At 44.7% G+C, this 20,003-nt stretch overlaps 1 protein-coding gene across 1 annotated transcript; it reads left to right on the plus strand.

The window, feature by feature from the left end:
• The first annotated feature begins 4,514 nt into the window (after positions 1 to 4,514).
• On the plus strand, positions 4,515 to 18,488 carry LOC311256778 (sodium/potassium-transporting ATPase subunit beta-3-like). The gene is made up of 7 exons (XM_084352078.1): positions 4,515 to 4,946; positions 12,976 to 13,104; positions 14,518 to 14,616; positions 15,317 to 15,504; positions 15,811 to 15,861; positions 16,099 to 16,185; positions 16,706 to 18,488. Exons 1-7 carry the CDS (start codon positions 4,676 to 4,678, stop codon positions 16,871 to 16,873), a joined length of 993 nt encoding a protein of 330 aa, XP_084208204.1. The 5' UTR covers positions 4,515 to 4,675; the 3' UTR covers positions 16,874 to 18,488.
• The last annotated feature ends 1,515 nt before the right edge of the window (positions 18,489 to 20,003 follow it).

A 20,003-nucleotide genomic window follows, 5' to 3' on the forward strand; every position in this document is an offset into this window, starting at 1 on the left:
AGAGAGAGGGGGAGATTAAATCTTTGTTTTTTCATAATTTTAATATTTTTAGACACAAAGAAAGCAGCAATGTTCCTCTCTCTCTCTCTCTCTCTCTCTCTCTGTGTGTGCGTGTGTGTGTGTTGATGACATTACCTGGCATGATGTCACACGATATTTAATCACAATGACATCATGTGATGTCACAGATTTGCTGTTAGAGCTGCAGAGTCAGTTTTGACCACAGGAAGTGTCCACAACACTACACTGCTTGTATGTTAATATGTATATATAAAATATATAATATATTAAACATATATATATATATATATATATATACGTATATATATATGTGTAAAGTATATTTGATTTGATATGTTCGATGTTGTGTGTGGGTAAACTGAAGTTAAAAATCATGAAATTAATGACTCCCTTATGGACTGCACCTGGTGTGTGTCAGGCTCTGCTGGTGTTGCTGCAGAACTTTTCCACCTGAACTGAGCAGAACTTCCTCAGAGTTCAGCAGGTTGACCTGTTTGACATGATTCTTCCACCGTTCAAAAGTTTCAATTTCAATTTCTTTTGGAACACCTAAGAAACCCGAAGAACACCAAAGGAACACCTGAGGAACACCTGAGGAACACCAGAGAAATGCTGACAAACACTAGAGGACTGACTGAGGAACACTAGAGGAATGCCTGAGGAACACTAGAATACCTGAGGACCACTAGAATACCTGAAAAGCACCTGAGGAATACATGACGAACACCAGAAGAATGCCTGAGGACCACCAAATGAACACCAGAGGAATGCCTGAGGAATCAGAATCAGAATCAGAAAGAGTTTTATTGCCAAGTAGGTTTTCACATACAAGGAATTTGTTTTGGTCTCGAAGGTGCGTGTGCCAAACAATAAACAATGAACAATAAACAATAAATAGACAACATAAATACGAGACAGTTATTCCTCTGAACACCAGAGGAATAACTGAGGAACACTAGAAGAATACCAGAAGAACACCAAAGGAACACCTAAGGAGCACCTGAGGAATACCGGAGAAGTACTAGAAGAATACCCAAGAAACATTGAGGAATACCTGAGGAACACCAGAATGCTGTCGTGTGCCTCGTTTTCAATCTACCCAAATTCTCCCATGTGACCCCCCTCCTCCGTGACCTCCACTGGCTTCCTGTTGCGGCCCGCATCCGTTTCAAGACGATGGTACTGGCCTTCAAGGCCGTCAACAGAACTGCACCCATCTACCTCCAAACACTGGTCAGACCACAGGCCCCAGCGCTAACACTTTGCTCTACTATATCAGCTGGCCAGCTGGTACCGCCATCGCTGAGAGCAAACAAAGCCCGCCCAGTGAAGTCACGACTCTTCTCTGTTCTGGCGCTTCAGTGGTGGAACGAACTCCCGACCAACATCAGGACAGCAGAGTCACTTGCCATCTTCTGCAGAAGACTCAAGACTCACTTGTTCAGACTTCACCTCGACCTGCATAGAATGACTCCCTCCCACCCCCTAAAAACCCCCCCCCAAAAACCCCAGAACAAACATGTATGCACTTGTATGTTCTGACCCTCAGCACTTACATCATAGCACTTATGTACTTGAAGTATCCTTGATAAATAGCAGCTACTTTGCTCAGATGAGGGCTTGAAAATTGTTTCTATTTTTTCTTTTCTACTTTATCGATGGTGATATGTTGTGGTTTCTTTCTTGTGACAAATTAACTTATTGTAAGTCGCTTTGGACAAAAGCGTCTGCTAACTGCCCTAAATGTCAATGTAAATGTACCTCAAAAACACCTGAGGAATACACGAGGAAAACCAGAAGAATGCCTGAGGAACACAAGAGGAATGCCTGAGGAATACCAGAAGAATAACTGAGGAACACTAGAAGAGTACCTGAGAAATACCCAAGGAATACCTGGGGAATACCAGAAGAACACCCGAGGAACACCAGAGGAATACCTGAGGAGTACCAGAAGAATACCTGAGAAACACCTGAGGAATGCTTGAGGAACACCAGAGGAATACCTGAGGAGTACCAGAAGAATACCTGAGAAACACCTGAGGAATGCTTGAGGAGCACCAGAGGAATTCCCTTTGGAACACCGGAAGAATGTTTGAGCAACATCAAAGGAACACTAGAAGAATACCTGAGAAACACCTGAGGAATGCCTGAGGAACACCAGAGGAATACCTGAGGAAAACATGAGGAATACATGAGGAAAACCAGCAGAATGCCTGAGGAACACCAGAGGAACACCTGAGGATCGCCAGAGGAACACCTGAGAAACACCAGACAAATGCCTGAGGAACACCAGAGGAACACCTGAGGAATACATGAGGAATACATGAGGAAAACCAGCAGAATGCCTGAGGAACACCAGAGGAACACCTGAGGATCGCCAGAGGAACACCTGAGAAACACCAGAGGAATGCCTGAGGAACACCAGAGGAACACCTGAGGAATACATGAGGAATACATGAGGAAAACCAGCAGAATGCCTGAGGAACACCAGAGGAACACCTGAGGATCGCCAGAGGAACACCTGAGAAACACCAGACAAATGCCTGAGGAACACCAGAGGAACACCTGAGAAACACGAGAGGAATGGCTGAGGAACACCAGAGGAATGCCTGAAGAACACCAAAAGAATGTCTGAGGAACAACAGAAGAATGCCTGAGCACCAGAGCCTCTTATGGTTCTGAGCCTGTTCCTGAGTTGGCTGACCATGTCTATTTCTTGAGTCAGCAGCCCCGCCAACATCTGTTGATCCTGAGCCTCAGTTGGTGATCTGACTGACTCCTGCTCTAGACCTTCAATCATCCACCCCAGCTGACCCACAGCCAGATCTCCCAGACATCAGTTAGCAGTCTTCGCTGACCTCCAGCTACCACCTCTTGTCCTGTTGCTTTGTCACGAGCCTCATGCCCCAGTCATGCTGCCCTGTCTCCAATCTCCTGCTCAGACTGCAGCTGCCAGCTTCCTGCTTGACCTCCGGAGAAATTCCTTCTTCACCACTGTTTCACCAGTCAGTTCTGCTTCTGGGTCATCCCTGAGACCTGCTCCATCTAACCCACCAGCCTTCAGGTCCTGTTTGCCATCTGGACCTGCTCTGCCCTTTCCCCCTGTCTTTTGGTTTCCTTCCAGACCTGCTCTGCTCTCCGGCCCTACCTCCTGCCACCTTCAGAGGTCTCCAGCTTCCCAGTTGACTTTTTTATTCTCCAGCTGTTGGGCAGATTTTGACTGGTTTGTCTGTGTGGAGGTACTGTCTTGGTCCTGAGTTGTAGTTTTGTTCTTTCTTGGTTTATGTTGAAAGCCTCTCATGTGTCATACTTTAGACTTCCTGTCTTTTTCATTTTCCCGCCTGTTTTCTGTGCTCACCTGTGTTTCATTTGTTAATTAGTTCTTGTGTATTTAAGTCTGTGTTTCTACGTCTGTGGGCGGCTGTGGCTCATGGGTAGAGCAAGCATCTTGTTATCGGAAGGTCGCTGGTTTGATTCCCCTGGTCTGCATGTTGAAGTGCCCTTGGGCAAGATACTGCTCCTGATGTGCTGGTCGGCACCTTGCATGGCAGCCACCGCCATCAGTGTATGTATGAATTATTGTAAGTCGCTTTGGACAAAAGCTAAATGTAATAATGTAATGTAATGTCTGTTTTCTCCTCACATTACATTTGCGTTGCTTCCTGGTTTGTGTTTTCAGTTTTTCTTGCTTTTTGTTGCTGGTTATTTGGTTCATCAGAGCTGCTTTTTGTTACATCCTCCTGCCTGCGAGGCTCCGACGTTACGTTTGGATCCTTTTTGATGAAACACTTCTTGTGTCCTCTCCATCTCTCCTTCTCTTCTCTCCTTGTGTCCTCTCTTCCTCCTCACGTGCCTTCCTCCCTCTGTGTGTGTGTGTGTGTGTGGTTGTGTGACATCAGCACTACATCGTCCTGTTTTTATCCAATGAGTTGTCATCACTGTGGTCACGTCAGCTCTGGTGTGATTACATAATTTCAGTTTGATATGAAATGATTTCAGAGCAGCTGTTTCTTTATGAAATTAAACTTGTGTAACAAAATGCAGCATTTTATTTTCAAGATTAGAACAAAAAAACAAAAAACATCTTCGAACCTCAGGAACATGCACAGAATCTGATTCTATTCTGTTCTGTTCTGTTCTGTTCTACCAGGTGATGTTTGGACCCCGTAGATCACGTGTGATCAGGTGGAGTTATATATGATGTGAGAACAGTGTCACCTAATAAACACATCAAATATGTTTATGTTAATTATGTTGTGTTTGTGTCACTTACAAACCGTCAGAGGATCATTTTGATATTTTAATATTATGACAATATTATAATATGGTAAGTATTATAATTCTGACAGGTTCGGAGGTTTGTTGTCGCTTCATCTAAGATTTATTGTACAACAGAGTGCAGCTCACCAGCATCACGGCAGACCCCCAACCCCTCACCCCAGGGCTCTGTACTGCGCATGCGCCTCGTTCTGCAGCAGTGCGCGCGCGCGCGCGCGCGTGTGTGTGTGTGTGTGTGTGTGTGTGTGTGTGTGTTTGAGCAGCCACCGAACGAGCTCCGCTCTCAAATCTGACGGATCGGTTTAACCCGCCTATTAGCCCGCTCAGTGTTGATTAGCCCGGCTCTGTTTAGTCCGGCACGACCCGCTGCGCCAGCATGTCGTCCAGCCCACAGGACCAGAACCAGGAGCCGAACCAGGAGCCGAAAGACGTGATGAAGGAGCAGAAAGAGGAGGTGAAGGAGGAGGTGAATGAGGAAAAACCGGAGGAGACGAGAGAGGAGAAAAAGGAGGAGAAGGAAGAAAAGAAGGAGGAGAAGAAGAAGGAGGAGAAGGAGGAGAAGAAGAAGGAGGAGAAGGATTCCTGGAAGGATTCTTTCTACAACCCGAGGACTGGACAGTTCCTGGGCCGGACCGCCAGCAGCTGGGGTAAGACAGGCCTGCACAGAGAACCGGTTCTGGTTCTGGAGCGCAGAGAGCGTGTCTGTCTGACTGTCTCACTCTCCATCTGTCTGTCCGAATGAATGAATGTCTGTCTGTCCGTCTGATTAAAGGAGGCTAAACAGACCCGAGCCAAGCCGAGCTGAGCCAAGCCGAGCCGAGCACGGACATCAGGGAATCAGTGCCGTGTGTGTGTGTGTGTGTGTGTGTGTGTGTGCGCGCGCGCGCATGTCTTACTGATGTCAGATGGCATTATAGATACACTGTTACTTTATAATACTGCATTATATCAGAGTATACTACAGTATATCTAAGTATATTATTGTATATTTACATATGAAAATATATTAACGCATTTTACTGCACATTATAGTGTACTAAAGTATACTGTATAGTATATTACTGTGTATTGCAGTACATTTTTGTAGAATACTGTGTATTACCATTACAGTAAACATGTTGACACAGTATATTTTCTATCGGACTGTATATTTTGAAGTTATTAAAGTGATTTCTGGAAACATTAAAACATGATCATGTTAATAAATTAATATAATATTGATTAATGATCAGATTTTATGTGCGCTAGTTTGGTCACTTCTGCGTGCTGATTGGCTAAATGAACAGTTTGTGTAGAAGGCAGAGTGATGATTCAGGGTCAAATATCATTACTTCATCAATCACTACAACGTTAATATCGCAGTACAACACAATCTGGTGGTCCATGGTGATGAGTCTGTGACAAACTCATGATGTCACTTCCTGTCTGTTTCATCACATCCTTATGGTTTAAAAAACATCACTTCTATTATTTTTATGTTTATAAAGTAAATCACAGTAACTTATAGTATATTATATCAGAATCAGAATCAGAATACTTTATTAATCCCTGGGGGGAAATTGTTTATAGTATATCACAGTACCTTATAGTATATTATAGTATATCACAGTACCTTGTAGTACAGTATATCACAGTACCTTATAGTATATTATAGTATATCACAGTACCTTATAGTACATTATATCACAGTACCTTATAGTATAGTATAGTATATCACAGTACCTTGTAGTATCCATCCATTGTCTTCCGCTTATCTGGGGTCGGGTCGTGGTAGCAGCAGGTTCAGTAGGTTATTCCAGACTTCTTTTCCCCAGCAACACTTTCCAGCTCCTCCTGGGGGATCCCCAGGTGTTCCCAGGCCAGATGAGAAAACATATTCCTTTAGCAGTTTCTGGGTCTGCCCCAGGGTCTCCTCCAGGTTGGTCAAACCCAGAAAACCTCTCAAGGGAGGCGCCCTGGAGTCATCCCAATCAGATGCACAACCACCCAGTCTGGCTCTCTTCCACATGAAGGAGCAGCAGCTATACCCCAAGCTCCCTCTGGATGTCCAAGCGCCACACGCCACGCCACAGCCTGCCCATCTTACGCTTCATCTCCCCAACACTCATGAACAATACCCCGAGATACTTAAACTCCTTTGCTTGGGGCAGAAGCAGAAATCCACTGTTTTCTGGCAGAGAACTGTGGCCTCAGACTTTAGAGGTGCTGGCTCAGGTCCAACCGCTTGGCTGCAAACCCCCCCAGTGACTGGTGGAGGTCACAGACCAATGAAGTCAGAAGAACCACGTTGTCTGCTAAAAGCAGAGACACAATTCTGAGGTTCCCAATCCAGACACTCCTCACCACCATTGCACCTTGAGATCCTGTCAATGAATATCACAAACAGGATAGGAGACAAGGGACAACCCTGGAGGACTCCAACACCCACCGGGAATGTGTTTGACTTAGACTGAATATACAGACACAGCTCTCACTTTGATTATATAGGGACAAGATGGCCCGTAGCAACGAGCCTGGTATCCCATACTCCAGTAGTAACCCCCACAGTACTCTACCCTACCAGTACCCTAGGCCCTCACGAAGTCCACAAAACACATGTAGACTGGATGGGCAAATTCCCATGACCCCCCCAGGTCATGGGAATTTACCAGGTCTATCCAGCAGCCTTCCATGCCATCTGATCCAACTCACCACCAGGTGGTGATCAGTTGACAGTTCTGCTCCTCTCTTCACCTGAGTGTTCAGGCAAATTTTCAAAGTATGTGGCAGTATTTGGAAGGAGTCAAGAGGCCTTTGAAACGAAAACAATGCGACGAAAAAGAGGACGGAGACACACATTCAAGGAGAAAGTTTTGTGAAACGTGGAGGTTTGGAGATGGAGGGGTTCCCAGAGACTGGTTACAGTATGATGCTGAGGCTCTGGTAATGAGGTGTTCGGTGTGTCACCAGTATGCCAAAGAAAAAAACCGACACAACTCGTTTGTTATCGGTAACAGAACGATGAAGCTGGAGAACATCCGCGATCATGAGCGTAGCAAGTGTCACCATTCCTGTATGTCTGTGTCTCGGGCTCAAGCTGAGCCTCTCCTCTCGACACCCACTGTGACGGCGCTTGTGTCAATGTCGGAGCAGACCAGCGCAAAGATGAAGATACTGTTTCGAGGATGTATATTAAATAATTAAGTATCCAATGTTCTGTTTAGGGCTTAACGTTCTCAGGAGCCATGCCTAATTCCAATCGTAGAACAATTGATAGATAGGCTTTCTTGCTTTAAAGGGGAACTACCGTTTTTTAGAACCTGGACCTTATTTCTAGCATAAAATACGATCATTTACTCACCCAGATAACTTTGGTGTCATTTGGAGTCGTTCGGACGAAATTAGATCCAGTGGAGCACCGCGTATATCCATATAATGCGAGTGACGGGGCACTGAAGCACAGCCTCTATATAACGCATTATCTGCCGCGAAACTAGTTCATTTCACCAATATTTTGTTATGATACGCTAGTGCTATTCCCCTCTGAGTCCGGGGTTGCCTTTTATCAACATCCGGAGTCTGTAGGTTGACCTACTAACCTCTGACCTGGATGATGTCATCTCTGAAAGCCGCGCGCACCCGCGACAGCCGGCTTGTTTACCTGTAGTTTGCTACGGCTAGTTTTTTGCAACATGGCTGAATATTTTTCCGATTCTGAGGTGGTGGACGATGACTTTGTTTATGATGGACGTCCTTACCGTTTTGAGCCAGAGTACACGGATGAGGAGCTCGTTGAAAGGAGGATGCGGAGGCAGAGAGAGGAACAGCTGGCCAAAGAACAACAAACGGCTGCGGCTATGCTAAACGGCTAGGTCAACCTACAGACCCCAGATGTTGATAACAGGTAACATTATATGGATATACGCGGTGCTCCACTGGATCTAATTTCGTCCTGAACGACTCCAAATGACACCAAAGTTATCTGGGTGAGTAAATGATCGTATTTTATGCTAGAAATAAGGTCCAGGTTGTAAAAAACGGTAGTTCCCCTTTAACTCCTGTTGATAGCAAATACATTCATCAATATATTAAAAATAATTACGCTTGCTATGGCCTCTTCTTTAAGTTTGTATTCAACATAATACTTTATCTCAATGAAATGTATTGAAATTAATGTATATGTAACATAAAAAGGCAATTCATTAGTTTTTAAAAAATATGCTTGGCCGGTGGATTTTTTCATCTACCAGTCCACTTGGCTGGTGAGTCAAAAACTGAGCAACACACCTGTGGTGCAAACTACGGTCCTCGGTCTGACACAATGTCTGTCGGAATGCCATGAATCCCATGAGTCATGCTATGCGGGATCGAGGTGATGTCAGAAATGCTGCTGGAGAAACTGAAGGGACCGATAGAAACCAGGCTGACAAGTGATCTTGGAGCGCCCCTACTGGAGGACTTGGGATCTGACAAAGTCAAGAACAAACATGTGATTAGCAGGGCGAGTACCTGGATCCAGCTGAATAAGCTGAGCCTCCTTAACGATAGCCTCAATCTCCCAGGAGGTGGCACTGACAACAAAGGGCAGGGGCAGGATAGGCTAAGATTCATAAGAAGCAGTGTCAGGGGAGTACAGGGGGGAGAGGGGGTTTGGGTTGCCATTGCAGGATCCAGGTTGGTAGGAAAGGGTGAAGTTGAAACGGCTGAAAAAAGGGACCAGTGGGCTTGCCACAAGTGCAGACATTTAGCAGAACTTAAGTAGGACACGTTGTAACTACGTCAGGCGTCGGGAAAAGAAGGCACAGGGATGAAGTTTCTGGGAATCTGGATTGCGCTGGGAGAGGACAGCTCCCACTCTGCACTCAGAGGCATCTACCTCCACAAAACTGATGAGAGGGATCAGGGTGTATGAGCACTGGAGAACTGGTGAATAACTCTGAACCTGAGAGTCGGCTTTGGGGGATCAAGCAAAGGGTGGGGGTGAGACTAGTCAGGGGGGCTGTAACCCTGCTGTAATCATGGAAACCCAGGAAGCATTGTAGCTGTTTACAGAAAGTAGGTGCTGGCCACTCAGCCACTGCTTCTATCTCAGAGGAGTCTGGCTGGAGTTGTCCCTGCACGATCACATATCCCAGGAAACTACTGCGTGAAACTCACACTTTTCTGGTTAGACAAAAAGCTTGTTTTCCAGTAGCCTCTGGAGCACAAGATGCACATATTTTGTGTGTTCTTCAGTTGTGCGTGAAAAAAGTGTATATGTTGTCGTACCATGTATTGAGCATGTCACACAGGATGTCATTGATGAGGACCTGGAAGACAGCAGGGGTGTTAGTGAGTCCCAGTGGCATAACCAGATATTCAAAGTGTCCGAGTGGGGTGTTAAAAGCAGTTTTCCATTCATTCCCCCTCCTGGATGCAGACGAGATGATAGGCTTTGCGGAGGTCCAATTTTGTGAAGATCTGTACATGGCAAAGAGGCTCAAAGGAAGGGTCAATCAGAAGGAGAGGAAACTTGTTCTTGATGGTTTTGTCATAGTCAAGCAGTAGTCGATACATGGGCATAGCGTCTTGTCCTTTTTTATCCACAAAGAAGAACCTGGCCCCAAGAGGAGATGAGGAAGGTCAGATTATGCCCACCACAAGTGAATCTCCAATATACTTCTCCATGGCCACTCTCCTGGGGCGGGACAGATTATAGAGTTTACTAGAAGGAAATGGGTCTCCGAGGAGGAGGTGTATGGCACAGTCATAGGGCCTGTGAGGAGGTAGGGATAGTGCTAACTCCTTATTGAAAACGTTAGCCAGGTCATGGTAGTCTGGTGGCACCAGGGACAGATCAGGTGGCGTGGAAGGGGTTGTTGCAGATGTCTTGTAGGCAGGGCTGGCTGAGTGCAGGCAATGGGAATGGCAAAAAACACACAGATGGTGGAAGTGTTTCAATCAATGTGAGAATTGTGGAGTTTGAGCCAGGGGAGACAGAGAACGACAGATGAAGCAGAAGAGGGAATTACAAAAAGCTGGACTTGTTCACAATGGTTGCCAGAAATTACCATGTTCAAAGGCTGAATATGGTGAGTGACAGTAGCTTAAAGTCCGCTAGCTTGGACATTAACCGTCTTAGGGGAATCAAGGGTCTCCAAAGGGATCTGCACCTCTTCCACCAATGCTGAATCCAAAAAATTGTCATCAGCACTGGAGTCCACCAGGATGTTCACAGTAAGGGAGTCATGTGACCATTGTAAAGAGGCAGGGAGTTTAATGTGTTGGAGAGAGCTGGAAAGGGAAGAAGTTTGGCTCACCAGGGTGCTCACCTTTACTGGTGAGCCTTGTCTTTTTGGCGTTGAGTGGCAGGAAGCGATGAAGTGTCCGGGTTGACCACAGTAAATACAAAGCTTAAGCTGTCGTTGGCGTTCCACAGGAGACAGGTGAGTGTGTGCTGTGGCGCTGGAGCTCGGGATGGCAGTGGCTCTAGGAACGATGAGGAGATTCAAAGGTTAGACGAGGAAGGCAGCTGCCTGGCAAACCAGTAAAAAAACACTAGAAATAGATCGACAGGTTCAGCCATAGGTACCACATAGTAATATGGAAACAATCTGGCAGCGTTTGTAGAGATGGCCAGAGTATTTAAGCCGGCAATGGATCATTAGATGAGCTACAGATGTGTGAAGTGCAGGAGCTCCAGCTGACCACAGAAACCACGGCCAGCTCCTGCAAAAAAGCTTCAGAGCACCCAGAACAACCAACACACAAAGTCCACAATCATGACAGTATATTACATTATATTACAGTATATTATAGTATGTTATAGCATATCAAAGTATATTATAGTGTATTATAGTGTATCACAGTATATTACAACTTAGAGTGATGTGAGGAGCCTGCTGCTGGAGAGTGAGCAGGATCCGGCGATCTGATTGGATAGTGCTATCAGAAAACAAACACACAGTTACATTCACTGTTCAGCCTTTGTTTCCTCTGTTGTGTAAAGATATATATATATATATATATATATATATATATATATATACAGTACAGACCAAAAGTTTGGACACACCTTCTCATTCAAAAAGTTTTCTTTATTTTCATGACTATGAAAATTGTAGATTCACACTGAAGGCATCAGAACTATGAATTAACACATGTGGAATTATATACTTAACAAAAAAGTGTGAAACAACTGAAAATACATCTTATATTCTAGGTTCTTCAAAGTAGCCACCTTTTGCTTTGATTACTGCTTCGCACACTCTTGGCATTCTCTTGATGAGCTTCAAGAGGTAGTCACCTGAAATGGTCTTCCAACAGTCTTGAAGGAGTTCCCAGAGATGCTTAGCACTTGTTGGCCCTTTTGCCTTCACTCTGCGGTCCAGCTCACCCCAAACCATCTCGATTGGGTTCAGGTCCGGTGACTGTGGAGGCCAGGTCATCTGGCGCAGCACCCCATCACTCTCCTTCTTGGTCAAATAGCCCTTACACAGCCTGGAGGTGTGTTTGGGGTCATTGTCCTGTTGAAAAATAAATGATGGTCCAACTAAACGCAAACCGGATGGAATAGCATGCCGCTGCAAGATGCTGTGGTAGCCATGCTGGTTCAGTCTGCCTTCAATTTTGAATAAATCCCCAACAGTGTCACCAGCAAAGCACCCCCACACCATCACACCTCCTCCTCCATGCTTCACGGTGGGAACCAGGCATGTAGAGTCCATCCGTTCACCTTTTCTGCGTCGCACAAAGACACGGTGGTTGGAACCAAAGATCTCAAATTTGGACTCATCAGACCAAAGCACAGATTTCCACTGGTCTAATGTCCATTCCTTGTGTTCTTTAGCCCAAACAAGTCTCTTCTGCTTGTTGCCTGTCCTTAGCAGTGGTTTCCTAGCAGCTATTCTACCATGAAGGCCTGATTCACACAGTCTCCTCTTAACAGTTGTTCTAGAGATGTGTCTGCTGCTAGAACTCTGTGTGGCATTGACCTGGTCTCTAATCTGAGCTGCTGTTAACCTGCGATTTCTGAGGCTGGTGACTCGGATGAACTTATCCTCCGCAGCAGAGGTGACTCTTGGTCTTCCTTTCCTGGGGCGGTCCTCATGTGAGCCAGTTTCTTTGTAGCGCTTGATGGTTTTTGCGACTGCACTTGGGGACACTTTCAAAGTTTTCCCAATTTTTCGGACTGACTGACCTTCATTTCTTAAAGTAATGATGGCCACTCGTTTTTCTTTACTTAGCTGCTTTTTTCTTGCCATAATACAAATTCTAACAGTCTATTCAGTAGGACTATCAGCTGTGTAGCCACCTGACTTCTGCACAACACAACTGATGGTCCCAACCCCATTTATAAGGCAAGAAATCCCACGTATTAAACCTGACAGGGCACACCTGTGAAGTGAAAACCATTTCAGGTGACTACCTCTTGAAGCTCATCAAGAGAATGCAGTGTGTGCAAAGCAGTAATCAGAGCAAAAGGTGGCTACTTTGAAGAAACTAGAATATAAGGCGTATTTTCAGTTGTTTTACACTTTTTTGTTAAGTACATATTTCCACATGTGTTAATTCATAGTTTTGATGCCTTCAGTGTGAATCTACAATGTCAATAGTCATGAAAAGAAAGGAAACTCATTGAATGAGAAGGTGTGTCCAAATTTTTGGTCTGTACTGTACATACATATAGTTTGTTTTTTTTTTCCCTGTCTCCCTCAGGTCTCATCCTCCTCTTCTACCTCGTCTTCTATGGGTTTCTTGCGGGAATGTTCACGCTCACCATGTGGGTGATGTTACAGACTCTGGACGACAACGTCCCCCGCTATCAGGACCGAGTGGCCAATCCAGGTGAGTTGATGACAGCAGGTTCTCATGTTTAACTTCCTGAAGTTGAATTCACACTCAAAATGATCATTTTAACCAGGTCTGGTAAAAACACCATGCAGAACTCTTTCATCATCAGCCTGTTGGAGTGATCAACCAATCAATAATCATTATGTGCTTCAACACCATCATGTCAGCTGTCAGTCTACAGCTGGTTCACCTACAAGGATAAGAAATGACCCGAGGATGCTTGTCTCCTCGCCCCCTGCTGATCACAATCTTCTTCATTTAACATGATCCATGGAAGAGAAGCTCCGTCACCACCAGCCAACTTTACTGGATAACTTTCTCAGTGACAGACTTCTTTCTTCTGCTGTTGCTGTCCGTCTTCTGCTGTTGCTGTTCTTCTTCTGCTGTTGCTGTCCATCTTCTGCTGTTGCTGTTCTTCTTCTGCTGTTGCTGTCCGTCTTCTGCTGTTGCTGTCTGTCTTCTGCTATTGTTGTCCTTCTTCTGCTGTTGCTGTTCTTTTGCTGTTGCTGTCCCTCTTTTTCTTCTTCTTCTTCTTCTACACTCTGTGAACTAATGACTGCAGTTACCCAGTGAGGACTAATCATTATCATTCATTGAATCTATTGAGGAAACTCACCACCAGCATCATTATCATAATCATTGAGTCTATTTCTCCTTTCAGTTAGCAGTGTTAATGTAACTATCTACAGGTGAATGTTAATAAGACATTTCCATTGTTGGTGTGACAGCAGAGCAGGTCGATGACTTCACAGTCCTCAGAATTACACTGGACAACAAACTCAGCTTTGACTCACACTTCACTGCTCCTCAGTCCCCCATCTTCTGTTACTACTTGACCAAAGCATAGTTTAATCCATGAGACTCTGCTGCTGTCCCACCATGTTGTCCGTCCCCAACATGCTGTCTGTCCCCAACAACAATGAGCTGTCACATATTACACACATTCTCCCAAAATCCTTGATCCACCACCGTCAACCTTTCAGAGCTCAATAACAGACATAATTTGCACTCACATGACCTTAGAAACATCTTTTTTGTATGTTTCACTCTTCTTCCATCTGACTGCATACACAAAAAACACCTTTTAGCTGAAGCTTATCCTCTTCTACCAGAGCACTTCTTCATTCCACAGCTCATTAATCACAAAACACAACAAGTACTCTGTAATGTATTCATGCTCTTTGTACTGAATAATGTATTTATGTTCTATGTGGTATGTAAATGTGTATGTTCTGCAGACAGACATAATCGCATTTCTCCTCTGGGAGCAGTAAAATCTTAATGACTGTCTTAATGACTGTCTTAATGAGTGACTTGATCGTTTTTATATGAACACATCTCTAGTGTTGTAGTCATTAGATTTTCAGTGTTTTATTATTGATTTCAGATATCTTTTGTCAAATCCAGGTTTGGTGGTTCGTCCTCATGCAGCAGAAATCTCCTTTAACCGCAGTGACCCAACAAACTACAACCAGTACACCCAACAACTGCACGACCTCCTGCAGAGTGAGTAGAAGCAGATTGCAGAGAAGCAAGATTTATTCAGACTACCGACATGAAGCTGGTGCAGTTACTTGATTTAATAACAAAAAGACTTAAAGAATGGTCAGGCAGGAAGGACAAAATCAGAAAAGATAGTCCCAAACAGGCATTAGTGAGGAAGAGGCAAAAATCAGATTCTAATTACAGGCCAGGTCCAAAAACACCATAACCAAAGGCTGAACGCTGATCACACTAAGTCCAAAGATGAACTGACCAAATGAGAAGGAGCACAAAGACTAAACGCACCTGAGGGGCACAGGTGACACTAATCAGGGTGATCACAAAGGCAGAAACAATCAAAGACAGGAAGTATCACAACATGACACATGATGAGAGTAAAACCTACAAAATACAACAGGAAACAACTAAACTGAAAAACCTAGAGCACAGACAGAAGACAGGGTCAATGGTCAAGCTGTAATGTTATGATGATTTAATGCACGCAGCGGTGTGGACAGGTGAGGGCAGCGGTGTAGACAGGTGAGGGCAGCAGTGTGGACAGGTGAGGGCAGAGGTGTGGACAGGCGAGGGCAGCGGTGTGGACAGGTGGGGGCAGCGGTGTAGACAGGTGAGGGCAGCGGTGTGGACAGGTGAGGGCAGCATAATATACTAACAGTTAAAAGAAAAAGTGTGAGATTTGTTTAATTGTTCGTTTCCTCTGCAGATTATAACGACAGTCTTCAGGAGGGGAACGACTTGTGTCTGGTGGGTGAATACACTGAACAGGACGACGAGCCGAAAAAGAAAGTCTGTCAGTTTAAACGCAGCACGCTGCGTCAGTGCTCCGGTCTGCCCGACACCAGCTTCGGATATGCTGAGGGGAAACCATGCATCATCATCAAGATGAACCGGGTCAGTAGAACACTCCTTAGTCAGGCTGTGAGGCTCAAACTCCTGATTGTGACTCTGACTCCAGTCATGAAGCATCAGTGTTCTGTCTGAGCACAATAAGATGACTGTCATGAAACTGAAGGACGAGCTGAGGAGAGTGATGTCACATTAATCTGTCATCTGCTGACTTTCATACAGGTTCACAGACCTGAAGCTCTCAACCAACACTGTATCCAAAACGTGTCAAATTTGATTGTAAATAATTATAAATGTAAACTTCATATAAATATGAAAACAAACAACACCAGTCTGTCTGTCTGTCTGCAGGTCATTGGACTGAAACCACGAGGAGACCCCTACATCAACTGTACTGCCAAGGTAACACACACACACACACACACACACACACACACCCCATCCAATAATGCAGCTGTGAGGCTGAATCACCAGCAAACATACAGGGAAAATACACCTCCTGACATTAATCAGTCTCAGTATCTCGTTAACCAATCAGAGACTGCAACGCTGTTCAGGTAAATATCCAAACATGCTGAAACACAAACTAACAGTTTTAAAAAAATAACTTGAACTATTTTTTTCTTCATTCTCTGGTAGAGAGACAGCCCATTACAGATGCAGTACTTCCCACCAGAAGGTCGTCTGGATAAAATGTTTTTCCCGTACTACGGCAAGAGAGCTCATGTGAGTAAATAATGTATTGTTCTTCTTCTTCATTATTATTATTATTATTATTATTATTATTATTATCATCATCATCATCATCATCATCATCATCAATCATAATAATAACAATAATAATGAGTGTTTTTATTCTCATGGATCTTCAACATCAGATTATATTTTAATGTGTGAATTTTCTTTATAAAGGAACAATATGTAAGAATTTTAGAGACAAAATTAAAAACAAAACCCTTACTGTCTCTCTCTTTAACCTTACCTGTCTCTCTCTCTTAAACCCTACCTGTCTCTCTCTCTTTAACCCTACCTGTCTCTCTCTTGTTAACCCTACCTGACTCTCTCTTTAACCCTACCTGACTCTCTCTCTCTTAAACCCTACCTGTCTCTCTCTCGTTAACCCTACCTGTCTTTCTCTCTCTTAAACCCTACCTGTCTCTCTTTCTTTAACCCTACCTGACTCTCTCTTTAACCCTACCTGTCTCTCTCTCGTTAACCCTACCTGTCTCTCTCTCTGTTTTGGCAGGCGGGGTACGTGCAGCCGGTGGTCGCCGTGCAGCTCTTGTTGACAAAAGAAGATTATAACGTGGAGCAGACGGTCGAGTGTAAAGTCGAGGGTTCAGACCTGCGTAACGACGACGACCGGGACAAGTTCATGGGTCGCGTCACTTTCCGGGTCAAAGTGTCAGAATAACCGGACGCTCTGTCAGTCGCCATGGAATCCACAAACTGGGTTTAAACTGGAAATAGATCTCCAGTTCCAGACACTTTGTAATCCAGACCTGATCTGATCCGGATGTCTGAATCTGGTTTACCCTGTTAACACTGTTGTGAGGAAAACCAGATCTGGACCACTGAGAGATAACATGAACAACCCTTTAGACTTGGTCCGGATCCTGTCCTGGTCTGGGCCAGGCCTGTTCCTAGTTCTTTCCTGATCTGGTCCAGACCTGGTCCTGATCCTGTCCTGATCTGGTCCAGGCCTGCTCCTCATCCTGTCCAGATCTAGTCCTAGTTTTGTCCTGATCTGGTTCAGCCCTTATCATAGTTCTGTCCTGGTCTGGTTCTGTCCTATTCCTGGTTCTATCCTGATCTAGTTAAGACTTGTTCCTAGTTCTGATCTGGTTCAGACCTGTTCCTTGTTCTGTCCTGATCTGGCTCAGATGTGGTTCTGGTTCTGTCCTGATCTGGCTTAAACATGTTCATAGTTCTTTCCTGTTCTGGTTTCAGACCTGCTTTACCCCAATCCTGGTGCATATGTTTGACTTGGTGGTCTAGACCTGCCCCTCCAACAGAAAGTAGAGTGACTCTGTATGACCCTGTTCAGACAGCTGGAGCGGATCAGGTCTGATTGAAGCATGTGACCAGCTGCACACTGATGTGTTGTTTTAACTGTCTGTATAATAGTGATGTAATGAACTGATGATCCCAGCAGAGTGACGTCATGATGAACACTGTCCTCCACCCGACTCCTCACTGCCACAGGAGCTGACTCTACTGGATTTATAACGTTTTAATGTCAGTTTGATCATTTTCTGCTTCAGGGACGAAGACAAAACAGAATAAATCAAACTTATAATCCATCCAGTAGTGTCAGCACGGTTCATGCAGCAGCAGAATGGTGTGACAGTAATCTATTACTGTTTACTGATTACTATTTATGCAACAACTGCCAAAATAAAATGTATTGTGTAAGCACAAAGTTTTCATAGATAATATTTGAATTTTAGTTTCCTTTTTAAAAACAAAATTGTGTTATCTGGACCAGTTATTATTATTATTATGAATAATGATGATGATAGTGCCCTCCAGAGGATTTACATCACACCTTGAAGCACAATTCTGTATCGGTGCTCCACCTGCTGGGACCCTCATCCACCATCAACCCATCTGTCTGTCTGTCTGTCAGAAGTTAGAGAAGAAGAAAGTCAAGTTCAGGTTCCCATTCACCTTCTGATGTCACTTCCTGTTGGTATTCTCAACATTTTAAATATATTTTATGACTTTGAGTTCCTGTCTGTTATCCTAACTGTATGAACCGCTGTACAGTTTTTGTACGTGTGACTTTGAGTGATTCCAATGACTACTGTTGTTTGTTATTATTCAGAAGATGACATCATCAGCAGAGAACCAATCAGATTCCTCATCATGTCTTTGTGTTGTTCAAAGTGTTTCTATCCTGAATGACGGAGACTGATTGTGGTTTTAATATTTAGCACTGACAGGAAACCAGAGGACGCATCAACACTGCTGCAAACAAACCATCCCGCAATGTCATTATTTAATAAAAAAAATATCTGTTTTCATCACTTTGATCACATTTTGTCTTTATCTTATTTTAATTTAAACAGTGAAGTACAGCGGCCTGACGTACAGGTGATGCTGGTGGTGAATTAGCTTGAATTAGAGACATTTTAGATTAGGTGTTGTTTTATGCTCCATACTGATGCATCACAGGGTTCCTGGAACTCGCAAAGCTGGCATTCACACCTTTTCAACCAAACTGACCCAAGTGCTGGTTCAAAGTTGGTTCAACTTGTGAACCTTTTAAGAACCGGTTTGCTTTTCCACAGGCTTGAGAGCCACCACAGAGTCACATCATTCACTTACTGTATACGTCTCCAGCTTCCCATCATTGTTAGGAACAAATGTGACAGACTACATCGACTCTTTATGAGTGTTGCTCCTGGCTTTGCATGCCTACATCCAAACAAGACTCATCCTCAGACCACTGTTGCTTCAATTAGTGAAAATAGTGAAAATCTTTATTCTCTCGTGGATCCGTCAGAACATGCTACACCAGCTCTGTTTTTTAAAAAGGGCAGTCATAAGTGGTTCTAGTTGGTCATGGTCAAAATAACTCTGCTTCCAGCCCCTGACGTGAGCAGTTCTTTGTTCTAAACCAGTGTTGTTGTGTTGGTGCCACTCTGGAACCAGTTTTCCTGGCCAGAAGCCAGGAGCTTAACTTCAGGTTGTATTCCAGCTCCTTTCAGGACAGCTACAGTAAAGCCACTCCTAAAGAAACCCGCCCTAGACTCGGCTGACATCCGAAACTACATACCTGTATCTTTTCTCTCATTCCTCTCTAAAATCCTGGAACGTGCCATCTACAACCAACTGTCCTCCTACCTTTCGCAAAACAACCTCCTTGACCCTAATCAGTCAGGTTCAGGACTGCTCACTCCACTGAGACGGCCCTCCTCACAGTGACTGAGTCGCTCCGTGCCGCCAGAGCCTCATCCCACTCGTCAGCCCTCATCCTCCTCGCCTTATCCTGTGTTTGACACAGTCAATCACCAAATCCTCCTCTCCACTCTGGCTGAACTTGGCATCGATGACTTTGCTCTAACCTGGTTCACATCATACCTGACAAATCGCACCTTTCAGGTCATGTGGAATGGCTCCCTGTCCAAACCCTGCTCTCTGGAAACTAGTGTCCCTCAAGGCTCAGTACTAGGACCGCTTCTGTTTTCACTATACAATAGATCACTAGGCTCTGCAATCACATCACATGGATTCTCTTACCACTGTTATGCTGACGACACCCAGCTGTTCCTCTCCTTTCCCCCATCCTCCTCCAACACCCATGTTGCCACGCGCATCTCAGAATGTCTGGCAGACATCTCCGCTTGGACAACTGCACATCATCTCAAGCTCAACCTTAGTAAAACAGGAACTTCTCTTCATCCCAGACTAATCTCCCGCCTGGACTACTGCAACTCGCTCTTGGCTGGACTCCCAGCCTCTGCGACTAAACCGTTGCAACGTATCCAGAACGCTGCAGTGCGCCTACCCAAATTCTCCTATGTGACCCTCCTCCTCCG

The sequence above is a fragment of the Pagrus pagrus genome (genome assembly GCF_965226575.1).
Source record: "Pagrus pagrus genome assembly, chromosome: 4".
NCBI lineage: Eukaryota > Metazoa > Chordata > Actinopteri > Spariformes > Sparidae > Pagrus > Pagrus pagrus.